This window comes from Chinchilla lanigera, unplaced genomic scaffold (assembly GCF_000276665.1).
Source record: "Chinchilla lanigera isolate Chin_1 unplaced genomic scaffold, ChiLan1.0 scaffold00081, whole genome shotgun sequence".
In the NCBI taxonomy this organism is placed as follows: domain Eukaryota; kingdom Metazoa; phylum Chordata; class Mammalia; order Rodentia; family Chinchillidae; genus Chinchilla; species Chinchilla lanigera.
In genome coordinates this window covers 442,043-454,076 of record NW_004955482.1, presented here as the reverse complement: position 1 = coordinate 454,076, position 12,034 = coordinate 442,043, and the positions used below count along the sequence as shown (strand labels likewise).

At 64.8% G+C, this 12,034-nt stretch overlaps 1 protein-coding gene across 6 annotated transcripts in view; it reads left to right on the top strand.

Moving 5' to 3' along the window:
- The window catches only part of Fbrsl1 (fibrosin-like 1), a gene marked incomplete at its 3' end in the record, with an annotated part of 59,537 nt that extends 47,503 nt beyond the window's left edge, over window positions 1-12,034 (top strand). Inside the window, 15 exon segments of one of the 6 annotated variants that reach the window (XM_013503700.1) lie at window positions 4,304-4,349; window positions 4,805-5,117; window positions 5,344-5,546; window positions 5,846-5,914; window positions 6,083-6,297; window positions 6,828-6,878; window positions 6,957-7,052; window positions 7,771-7,839; window positions 7,955-7,981; window positions 8,063-8,134; window positions 9,060-9,189; window positions 10,268-10,345; window positions 10,456-10,539; window positions 10,623-10,803; window positions 11,920-12,034. In XM_013503700.1, the coding sequence (XP_013359154.1) occupies window positions 4,304-4,349; window positions 4,805-5,117; window positions 5,344-5,546; window positions 5,846-5,914; window positions 6,083-6,297; window positions 6,828-6,878; window positions 6,957-7,052; window positions 7,771-7,839; window positions 7,955-7,981; window positions 8,063-8,134; window positions 9,060-9,189; window positions 10,268-10,345; window positions 10,456-10,539; window positions 10,623-10,803; window positions 11,920-12,034 (1,749 nt within the window). 6 annotated transcript variants of the gene reach the window in all.

Genomic DNA, 12,034 nt, shown 5'->3' with positions numbered 1-12,034 from the left:
CGGGCCGGGCCAGGCTGAGCAGGCGCTGCGATCACGGCGAGCGGCGGGACCCGGCGCCCCCGAGGTCGGTGCGCTCGGACCCGGCGGGGAGCGGGTTTCGGGGCCGGGGCGGGAACCGGGGGAGCTGCGCCTTTGTCTGCGCCCCGCGCGGCGCTCACCTGCGGAGTTGAGTTCTTTGTTCCGGGCGGGGCCGCCGCGGTCAGGGCTTCGAAGACGAAATGTTAGAGCCCTCCTTTGCGTGGGGTCCTGGCGGCGGCCAAGGCTGGGAAGTTGCCGGGCTGGTCCGGCAGGGCAGGGGCGCGCGTCTGTGCCGGCGACGGGGTGACCCAGGGTCCTGCCCGGGACGCCTGCGGGGACCAGGACCTGGGCGCCGGCTCTTCGTAGGGTGGGTTTGGGAGCGGGGCCACGGGACACCCGGTGTGGGACTCTGGCAGTACCTGTGCCTCTACCCCTCTCGGCCCCCCTGTATTCTGGGGCGAATACAGGGCGCCCATGCTCCACCCGAGAAGTTGAACTTGGGTCCTCTGTGTGGGTGCTGGAGAGGGGGACGGAGCCTCGGAGCCCACAGCGCTCCTGCACGTGGCCAGGACTGTGCTCACCCCCGCCCCACTCGCGGCTTTCTGTTCCGGCGGGCGGGGCTGCAGTCCTGCTGGCCCCGGCTTCCTCTCCCCGGCCCTGCTCCCTGGCCCCACGCTGCTCCTCCAGCGGCTGTGTGTGCTGGGACTCTGAGGCGCTGGAGTAGTCAGTGCTGTACTACAGCCCAGAACCCCTGCCAGACAATGAGACCACCCCCTGCCGGGCTCATTAGCAGATGCAGCTGCCACCCAGCTGGCCCCCACGCCCCACTGACCTCCCACCCTCCCGGGGCTGCTGCCCAGCTGTGGAGGAGGCAGCCGGGATGAGGAAGGGGTAGGCACCCTCCAGTGCAGGAGGGGTGGGTCCAGGCCCCAGCAGAGACCACAACAGCCCTGAGTGCCAGAGCCCGTCGTGGGGTCAGGGCACCCAGAGTCTGTGCAGCCAGGAGCCGTGCAGGCCCTAGGAGGTTCTCAGTGGGCACCCTGCTCTGACTTGGTTCTAGGGATGTAAGAGACACAAACCAGAGGGGCACAGAGGAAACAGGAGCTGACACCGGGGCACTCAGCCTGGTCCACAGCGGAGGTGACTGCACCCCGCTCAGGGCCACAAGGAAGGTCCTTGTGCACAGCTGTCTGGTTCCTGGAGCATCCCTGCCTCTGGGTGCCATGTGGCGGAGGACCAGGGAGGGACACCCTCTCCTGTGTGTGAGGTGACTCAGGGACTCCAAGGCTTTGGTGGCACTAAGTGGAAACCCCTGAAAGGGCCAGGAGCTGAGCTGCTCTGAGCAGAAACCCCTCCCTGAAGCGGGGCTTGCACACCCTGACTTCAGAGCTGCAGGTAGCTCACCCACCCTGGCCAGGCAGACTCCTCACCCACAGGAACCACTGGTAAGGTTGGGAGCCAGGGGCCTATGCTGGAGGATGGATGTCCAGGGTGCTAGGGTCCTGAGGGTGGGCAGCAGGAGGGTCCCCCCCTGCCCCTCTGTTGAGCATGCTCCGTGCCCAGCAGTCTTGCAGTCCAAGAACAGAAAACAGTCCCTTCCATGTCACCTAGATCCCAGCCCCTCTGGCGGCTCTGTGTGCCCTGCCCTGAGGCAGGTGTGAGGGGAGCAGGAAGCGCCCAGTCATGCTGCTGGGGGTTCTTCCTGTGTGCCTGTGCCCTGTCTGGGATGGTTGAGAGGGGAGATGAAACAGAAATTCCACCTCCCTTTCTCTGTGTGTAGTACCGGGGGTAGAACCCAGGGGTGTTGTACCACTGAACCATATCCCAGGCTTTTTATTTTGAGACAAGGCCTGGCTAACCCTAACCTCAAACTTGGGGTCCTAGGCCAAGGATATAGCTCAGCAGCACAGTGCCTGCCTGGCAAGCGCAAAGACCTGAGTTTGATTCCCAGTAACCACCACCCCCCAAAAAAACCTGAGGTCCTCCTGCTTCAGCCTCCCAAGTAACTGAGACTGCAGGTATGGGCCACCTCTTCTAGTTCACTTTCCCTTTTTCTAAGTATAAAGCTGCTTCCCACACCGTGAATTGGACCCCCTGACACACCTGTGTGCCCTCCAGATGCTGAGGCTTTGCCTGGACCCCGGTGTCCTTTAGGTTCTGCTTGCCTCCCTCTGCACTGTGGCTCTTCTGCTGTGAGATGCCCTGTTTGATAGGCTGTGCACCGCCTTCGCCCAGCACCCTGCGCTGCCTTCTCAGTGGGTGCTGCAGGCTTCACAGTGGGCCAGTGACACCTGCTGTGTGGGGCCTGGTGTCCCAAGGGAGGCCAGTGTGCATGCATGTCAGCAGCCCCTCCTGCCGTGCTGAGGTGGCCGTGGTGCAGCTGGGCACTCTGCTTTGCCTGTTGGTGGATGCCAGAGGCCAGACACCTTGCACCTCCGCCACCCCTGCCAAGCCTTGGGCAAAGCAGAAGTCTGGCCTCTGTCAGACTGGGCTGTGCGGACTGTCGAGAGCTGTCCTGCACGGGCAGGGTGGAGTGAGTGGCACAGCATGGCCAGCAGGCATCTTCATGTACAGCTCCTGGGCAAGGTGCCCTTCCTGGCCTTTGGGCCCTCCTCTGATCTGGGCAAGGACTGTCCCGCTTGCCTCTCACACCCAGCACTGTCCCTCACTGCCCACACCCAACACAAACCTCACCACTCCCTCAGGCTGTGCACTTCCTTCGTTATCACAGTTTAATCACATGAGTAGTGGCTGAATTCGCTCTCCTGTGAGACGGGAGAGGTGAGGCTGAGTCTCTGAAGCCCCAGCCCCAGCCCTAGCCGTCCCTGAAGTGGCTGCTGTCCCCAGCCGGGCACGTATCCTCTGCACCCTCCCTGAGGTTTGCTGACAGACACAGGTGCATGCACAGCTCTGTGTACCTAATACCCTGCACACGCAGCCACAGTGCACCCTATCACACATGGCGCTATATCTGTACACGCAGGCACGTGAACATGAGTGTATGAAAACGGATAGGTGGGGCTGGGGATTTAGCTCAGCGGCACAGTGCCAGCCTGGCAAGCGCAAGTTCATGAGTTCGATTCCTGGTACTGGAAGAAAAACAAAAAACAAAATGGATAGGCACACGTGTGTACATGCAAGTGTGCATCTGCCTGCAGACATGTGCATACAAACATGCACATCCGCCCCAGGCAGTGTGCTGTCCCACGTCGGGCAGTGTACTTGAAGTCCATCCAGGAGGCTCCCTGCCACAGGGCGGAGCTCAGTGCCAGAGCTGACCGTGCAGCCCAATGCTGCGTGAGCACACAGACCCAGCCCAGGGCGGGAGGCCGGGATGGAGGCTGGACGGCAGGGTCTCTCTCCAGGGTGCAGAAAAGGCTCTGTGGGTGTGCTGACGGGTGTGCGGCTCGTGGAGGCCCCTAAGTTGCCGAGTCACATCGGTGCTTTAGTGGGTGGCCCTTGGTGCGTGAACTGTGTCCCTGGGGCGTGGGCTGCTGGAGTAAAGTGCTGGAGGCTGGTCGGGGCTTGCTCTCACTGTCCAGAGTGTGGGATGGCCTCGGCTGCAGAGATTGTGTCTGGAGAAGGCTACTTCTTGCTGTGTTGGGGGCAGGGTACATGGAGGACACCGATCCATGCACCAGGCCTCTGGCCTTGACCTCCCTGGGGCCCAGCACCATCACCTTAGGGGTGGGGTTCTCTGGGTAGATTTTGAGGCACACATGCAGTCCATGCCTCAGTGAAGCTGCTTGACAGAAAGGGAAAGACCGGGAAGAAAAGATCCCCCTGGGGGCCAGGGATATAGCTCAGCAGCACAAGCGCCTGCCTGGCAAGCGCAAGGTCCTGAGTTCGATTCCCGGTACCAAATAAATAAATAAATAAAAAGAAAGATCCGCCTGGGGCTGCCATCACTGAGCTTTCTCCAGAGCTGCTGCAGGGTCCTGCAGAGCACAGTGGACACGAGGCCACATGTGTGTTTCTCTAGGTGTCATGAAAACATCTCTGTCGTGGAGCTCTGTCGTGGCGCTTGCCCCTCAGAGTGGTCACCTGCCCAGACACGGACCCAGAGCAAAGCTGTGCCACACCTGGCTGTAGAGGGTGTGAGCCCAAGCCTTGTGCCTGCCAGCCTCATCTGCCCTTGCTGCCTGGCTGACCCCAACCCTGTGCAGTGTGCTGGTCGGGGCAGGGACCCATGCAGGACTCTGCCCCACCAGGGACTTGTGGGTATGGCGGGGGCTTTGAGGGCCAGCTCACCCCAGCCCTGGTCTCTGACCTCTTCTCTCCTCAGGTGTCGGTGGGCTCAGAGCAGCTCTTTGCCCCAGCGACTGACACAGGTGAGCACGGTGGAGCCAGCTCCCAGGGCTCAGGCTCCACAGGGACCAGCAGCACCCTCAGGGGATCTGGTCACCCGGGAATGGGGTGTGGCCCAGGACAATGGGTAGCGGCCTGGGAGCAGTCTTCCCCCAACTACCAGGGCTCCACAGGGAGAGGGAGGCATATGCAGCTGGGGCCGGGGGAGCAGAGCAGGGAGTGGGGGTTCTGGGGTGGAGAGGTTTCCCACCTGTGGGAAACCAGCCAGTCCCCCTCTAGGCACCTGTGCCATGGGGCTGAGAGCTGGTAAGAGGGCACCACACAGGCCCTACCCGTGGGCCGAAGACGTGACCTCTGAGCCTGCTTGCCCATCTGGAATGAGGGTGACCCAGGGGCCCCGTAGTTGCCAAGAGCGTGGGCGGGCCTGGACCTCGAGGTCGAAGAGATGAGATGGTCCCTGGGCCCACCCTTTCTGCAGGCGCAGCGCCGGAGGAAAGATCGGAGGCCAGGGTCGGGGCTGCGCCCAAGGTGTCCGGCCTGGAACGCAGCCGCGAGCTCAGCACTGAGCCCTTCCTGCCTGCGGCCACCCTGCCCGCCGCGCCGCCCGGGGCCCGCGCCACCCCGCTGCTGAGGACCGAGGCGTTGCTCCGCCACGCCCCTCCGCCCACGGCTCCGCAGCCCCTTGGCTCGCTGCCCACACAGACCACGCAGACGCGAGAGCCTGCACCCCTGGGCGTGTTCGCAGGCCCCGGCCAGGCGGCACCCTCGGGCCTGCACCTTACTGGCCTCAGGTACGCGGGGCGGGGCTGGGGCGGGGCTATAGGGGTCTCGCGCCCGGCCTGGAGTGCATTAGTTACAGGGGCGGGGCTCGTCGGCTGTGGTTACGGGTGGGGGCGTGGCGTGTAGGCCTAGGTGATGGGCAGTGTGGGGCGCTGGGCCCATCTTGGTGGGGCCGGGCGGGCAGCGGGTGGGGACAGGGACCTCGGCTGCTGGAGGCACTGAGCCCTGCGTCCCCAGCAGGAGCAGCAGCGCAAACAGCGGCACCCCGCTGGGCCTGGGGAAGCACGGGTCGCTGTCACCGCCAGGGCCGGGCCCCCACCTCTCTACCTCACACCTGGCGCTCCGGGCCCAGGTGCACCAGCACCCTGCGGCCATGTGCGCCGCGCCCACACTGCCCCCGGCGCTGCCCAGCAGCCTGGTGGTCCCCGGACACCCCGCAGGTAGGTGACCCTGGGGGCTCGGCTGGCCCCCGTCGGGTGTGGTCCCGCAGACACCCTTCCTCCCCGCTCTCCTGGACCCCGGCCACCACTGTCCCTGCCCCTTCCTTGGCACTGGGTTGGGTGTAGAGGGTCCAGGTGACAGAGGCCCCGCCGCTGCATCCTCAGCTGTCCTGGACTTGGCCCCAGGGAGTCCTCCTCCGGCCTCCACGGGCTTTGTGGAGTGGAGTCAGCGGTGTCCCCACGGGAAGGGCACATGGGACGGGACGGCGGCGAGCTCACGGCTTCTCTCTCGCCTCCAGATGCCAGCCTGTTGCTCTCCCTCAGCCAGCCAATCATGTATTGCCAGCCTCATGCGGGGATTCTGATTGGTACTTGGTCACAGGCTCCTCTCTTCCCTCCACCCCCCGGCCCGCACCTGGCAAGCGGCCCCCGAGGCCTGGCCTGCCGAAGCCGCAAGTGCCAGGTGACTATCCGCCTCGCCCCGCGGGAGCCCGTGGCCGACGTGCCTCTCTGTCTCTCTCTCTTTTCTCTTGTAGATCAGGAGCTGCTCAGGCAAGAGCTGAACACGCGGTTTCTGGTGCAGAGCACAGAGCGGCCGGCCCCCCTGGGCTCGGGGGCCCTTCTGCGGGCCGAGTTCCACCAGCACACTCACCAGCACACTCACCAGCACACACACCAGCACCAACACACATTCGGCCCCTTCCCAGGGCTGCCCCCGGCGCCACTCATGCCACCTGCCGCACCCCCTCCGGTGCGTAGGCCCACATGTTGGCGGGGGGCAGGCACACAAGGCTGGCACATGGGGTGGGGGGTGGGCATCATCTCCCTCTGCCTATCTGCCTGTCTGGACAGACCTTGCTCGGCCTGGGCCTGTCTGCTGGCCCCTGGAGCCCATCCCCCAAGTCACACCTGAGGTCCATCATGGACCACTGTCCTGGCTGTCCAGTGCATGTGGACTGCTCCAGGAGCCACATCCATGCTGGCCTTCGGCATCTGGGGCCCAGGGAGGCTCTTGTGTTCCCTGTCTCAGGAGCAGCTGCCTCGCTGGACCAGGTCCCGGATGGTCAGAGGCTGGGCGTACCCTCTACTTGCCCCTAAACAGTTTTGTGCCTTCTCCAGGGCTCTGCTGGGCCCTTCAGGAGCCCGGACACAGCCACTGTGGGCTGACCATCCTAGGAGGCAAAGAGGTCTAGCCACTGCCCACCTGGCCAGCGGGGACAGGTACCAGGCCCATGAGGGTACTGGATGTGGGAATCCTCACCTCTCCTCCTTCCCTTGCAGTTTGACAAGTTCTCACCCAAGCTGGACAGCCCCTACTTCCGACATTCCACCGTGAGTCCCTGTGTGCAGGCCAAGGGCCAGGGGCACGCTGAGAGCTCTGGGGACCAGCATCCTCTCTTTCTCTTGCAGCTCTTCCCGACCTTCTCCTCTGCTGTCCCGGGGCTGCCTGCCCTGCTTGCACATGCCAGCCCCTTTGGGTCCCTGCAGGGCGCTTTCCAGCCCAAGGTACCAGCCGTGCTGGGCCAGGGACGTGGGGGATGAGGGTGGGAGTTGGGGGAGAACAGTTCTGGACCAGAGGTGTTCCTGACAAGGGGCAGCGACCTGCAGAAAGGAGCTTCCTGCACATGCCCACCGCTTATGGGCTTCAGCCCTGGTATAGAAGGTGTTTGACATGGGCTGTGTACACAGCAGGAGGTTATAAAGCACCTCTGACCAGGACAGGGACACTCTGAGCCATCCTTTGGGCAGCCAGGTTCCACAAGGTCTGGTGAGACTGACCACTGGGGAAGGGACACCACTGTCCACCCTAGGACCTGAAAGGGCCCTGGTGACTTCCACCTGCTGCTCCCAGCTGGCCTATGCATGAGGCGGCCCAGACCTGTCCTGGGCCCCCAACTCTACAGAGCCCCTGAGCTGGTAGCATGGTCACATGGGCAGAAAGGGCCCCTAGGGCCCAGTCCCAAGGGACAGAGGGGCTGGGGCCCCACCCTGCACCGGCAGAGGATGTTGGGTACAGAGTGGGCAGCTACCACTTTCCCCAGGAGAAAAGGAGCCAGCAGAGCCAGGACACTGGGCACAAGGGTCGCGGACCCAGCCTTGGCCTCTGCTGTGTGCAATCCCTGCATGGATGCCCTGTGCCTCGGCAGACCCTGGACAGAGGTGTAGTGGTTGCCTAGGTGGGGCCTCCTCTTGGTCACACGCTCCTCTCTCTGTCCCGCCCCAGACTGCAAACCCAATCCAGGTCCCCGGCCGAGCCAGTGCCATCCACGCCCTCCTGCAGAAAGCCCCCGGGGTAGGTGTCAGCACCTGCTCGCTCCTGACTGGGGCAGCACTGCTCTGGACGTCGCCCTGCCATGCTCTTGCCAAGGCAGAGCCAGCCATCACTTCCTGCTGCTTTGTCCCCACAGGTGACTGACCCATACCGGACGGCCAGGGTGAGTGTGGGCACGGACAGATGCCCCTGGTGGCCCGGGTACCTGCGACGGGGCCCTCAAGCTCTGCTTGTCCCACCGCAGAAGCCAGGGAAGTGGTGTGCAGTGCACGTGCAGATCGCCTGGCAGATCCTCCACCACCAGCAGAGGGTGAAGGTGAGGCAGACACAGGCTCCCCCTGTGCTCGCACAGGTGTGGCTGGGTGAGGAGGGTCCCGGGAGGCCAGGACAGCCCATGGAACCCCATACCCCACGTGGCTAGAAGTTCTCACGCCTTCTGCACGCTGGGAAGGAAAAGTTGAGTCCCAGCAGGCCCATGTGACACACGGATGTGTGGGTGACCCTCAGGAGACAGCAGAGTCAGGTGCTCCCCGCAGAGGCTGGAGTGGGGGTGTCGCTGCAGTGTGACTTCCTTGGAGAGCCAGAGGCTGCAGTGTCTGGGCTCTGCCTGGCTGCCCCCAGTGAGAGCTGGGGTGAGGTCACACCCCACGTCAGGGAGCAGGCCCTCCTGCCTATCCCCGGCCCAGAGCATCCAATCCACTTGGTGATGGGCAGGATGGGCCTTAGGCCTGCCTGTGATTTCAGTACTTGGGAGGCTGAGACAGGAAGATCCCTGAGTTCAAGCCAGCCTGAACCGCATAGCAGGACCCTTGGTCAAAAAAGCCAGGCTGAGCGAAGGATCTCTATGAGTCTGAGACCAGCCCAGGCTCCATAGTGGGTGAAAGGCCGGCCTGAACTGCACAGCAAAACCCTGTCTCAAAACAAACTGGCGGGGCTTCAGTTTGTGTGGCCGTGGCAGGGCCTGTGTAGCCGGGTGCCCAGCAAGTCTGAGGGGCAGGCGGCTCCACTTCACTTGACTTCAATAAATTCAACTTCTGAAATGATCCTGCATTCTGTCTTTGGAAACCCGGAGCTCTTGGGACAGTGTGGTCTGTGATGTGCCTCACTGAATTCACGCAGCTGAGGCGCGGATGAGACGGTGCCTGGGCTGGGGCGGCTGCCATGCAGGCCCTGGGTTACGGGGTGTGGGAAGGTCCTGGGCTGGTGGCTGGCCCCCGCCACACTCACTCTGTCCTCCGCAGCTGCAACTGGACCCCCACACGCTGGAAGTGGGCGTGAAGCTGGACCTGTCCAGCAGGCCCCCTGCCCCCGGCATGTTCTCTGGGCCCCACTACCCACAGGACCTGGCCCGGCCTCTCCTCTCCAGCACAGGTGAGACCCGGGTGGCCGGGGCCCTTCCTTCTCCACATGTGCCCGGCCAAGGTCCTTCCCCAAAGCCAGCGAGTTGTGCGTGGCTGACCCCATGTCCTGAGGCCTCCTCTGCCCTGTCCCCACCCTGTGCAGGACCCTGCTCCTGAGGCCGCGCTCCAGCTTTGTTCCTCCTCAGACAGGTGAAGACCCCGGGTGGGTGCCTCCGAGGTGGGACTGTGTCCCCCAGAGGGACGGAGCATGGAGCCGTCAGTGACGGAGCGCGGTCTGTGGGGCAGGAGGTGTGACTCTCAGTACAGCATGGGCCCGTAGGAAACGCCCGGAACCCAGGATCCTGAGTTCCCAGAACCCAGATTCCAAGGGCCAGCCTTGTGCCTCAGGGTTATGCTGGGCGACACCGGCTGTGCTGGACACATTGTCATCCTCTGTCCAGCTGCCGCCCGTGGGACGGCTTTCTTGTTGGTTTCAGTGCAGACTAGAAGCTCTGGGTGTTGCCCTGACCCACCTTGAGGGCCCCCTGCTCTAGGACGCTGTGTGCCCCAGTCAACCCGACCCCTGCCTGGCCACAGCACTGGGTGCGCCCTCGCATCTCCCTCAGCCTCGTGCCACAGCTGTTCCCCAGATCTGGTTCTGGAGGCCTGATGGGTTGTTGGGGTACAGGGCAGAGGCTTTGGTCAGCCTGCTGGGCTGGGCCCTGTGTCCAGGGAGTTCGTGTAAGGAGCTGTGTGTTCCATACCTGAGACTCGGACTGGTATTGGCCAAGACTCGGCCGCCACCCCAGGTAGCTCTCATGGCAGAGGTGATGGCTTCAGGAATGGCCTGATCAAGGTCACTCTTTCTCAGCGTTTTCTTTCCTCTGGGGCTCCTTGCTGTCGGCACCATGCCCCAGCCCCTTGGGCCCCAGGGTGGCTGCCCAAGGTCGTGCTCCCTTCAGCCCCAGGACTGGCTTCTGCCTCACTCCGCTGGATACCCTCACTCCACAGCCGGGTGAAGGGGGCGGTGGGCGGCAGAGGCTCTCAGGGACGTTGCAGGACACCCAGTGGCTCTCCAGGCCTCTGCTAACCTGGCTGCCCTCCCCCAGGTGCCACCCACCCTGCCGCGCACCCACTGGCACCCTCTGTCCATCATACCAGCTTCCTGCCTGCCACCCACCTGACAGGTGGGTGCCCTGAGGGTGGGAGGGTTAGGTTGGCACCTGTGGGCTAGAGTCGGGCAGGGTTTGGGGGACCCGTGCCCCGGCCACAGACCCCTGACCCCCACTCCCTGCAGACCCCTTCAGCAGATCGGGCACCTTTGGGGGCCTGGGGAGCCTGGGCAGCCATGCCTTTGGAGGGCTGGGCAGCCACGCACTGGGTGAGTGACCCCCTGGCTGGGTCCCCGGGCCAGGATAGGGCGGGTTTGGGAGGCCTGGCTGCTGACCCGTGCCCCCTCACCAGCTCCGGGGTGCAGCATCTTTACCCCCAAGGAGGGCTCCCCATTGCACGGCCTCCCCAGCCCACACGAGGCATGGAGCCGGCTGCACCGGGCGCCACCCCCGTGGCCTAAGCCCACTGACACGCTGAGCAGCCATGCTCAGGAGCCTCAGGAACTGGAGCCCGCTTGCGAGGAGGGAGCGCGGTGAGTGCCCCCCATTCCCTCCCTTTGCCCTCCTTGAGGGCCCTTTCCTCTCCCCATCCCCCACCTACCCCTCGCCCCCTTCCTTCCCACCCTCTGCAGCCTCAGTGAAGCTGGGGTCATCTGTCCAGGGTCGGGGGAAGGTGGGAAGACCCCACACTAGGGCAGCAGTGCCTGGGAGAAGACCCTGGCGTACGTCGGAGCCCAGGGCTCTGTCGAAGCTCTGTGAATAAACAGCTCCCTCCCTCGGTGTGGGGAAGCGGGTGGAAGGGGCTGCTCCCCGGGGCCTGGCCCTGCTCCCCCACTCCCTGATGCCGCAGCGTCCATGCAGCACAGGGCTCCCCTTGGTCTGTGTGGCTGTTGGGGAGGAGCTGCAGACCACACCGGGCGTGGACCCCTCGCAGCTGGCTGGCCCCGCGGCCCTGGGCTCACTCCGCCTCCTGTCCACTTGCTTTGCTGAATCCTGACCTCGAAGGGTCCCTGGGAGTGACGGATGGATGGCAGGGGCAGGCACCTGTCCTCCTGGGGTGCACAGGCCAGGGGAACCCCAGGAAGGGGCCGTGTGCTGGTCTGCCTGGATGGCGGGGTGGTCCCAGGGCAGAGTCAGGGCGTGACGCAGGTCCTGAGCTGTGGGCCAGGCCTGTCCAAGGGCAGCAGCTGCTGCTGCCATCGGGGGTCCAGGAGGATGAGGTGTGGGGGCACACGCGCTCTGTGGCTGTGGGAGCCGGAAGCCACCGCCCCCCAGGGGCCTCCTGAGTGTGGTGCCTGGGCACAGGGTGAGCCCAGACCGGGCGGAGGTGACAGACCCTGGGGTGGCCCGACCCGGCTGGGTTCTCTGCTGCAGGCCTGGGGGCTCCTGGGGCAGCACAGCTCCCGCGCCCGCGGGCGTCTGCAGCCAGAGAGCCCCGCGGCACAGAGCCTCGGGCCCAGAGGTCGGACCCCGCTGAGAGCGCGGGATCCAGGGCCGACCCTTCCCGTGGAGAGCGGTGTCGCCCGCGTGCTGAGGGACAGGCCCCGGCACGAAGGGACCCCGAGGTGCCAGAGGGTCCCCTCTCGCGGGGCACCGACAGCCAGGTCGCGCGGGGACCTCGGCAAACGCCGACCTCCGTGCCCCTGCAGGGACCTTCTGGAGAAGACGCGCCTGCCTCGGCCCCCGCTGCCGCACGCCCTGCTTCTGCGCGCGCCCGAGCCCCGCGTCAAGGACCCCCGCTCGCCAGGGCAGGCGCAGGAGGAC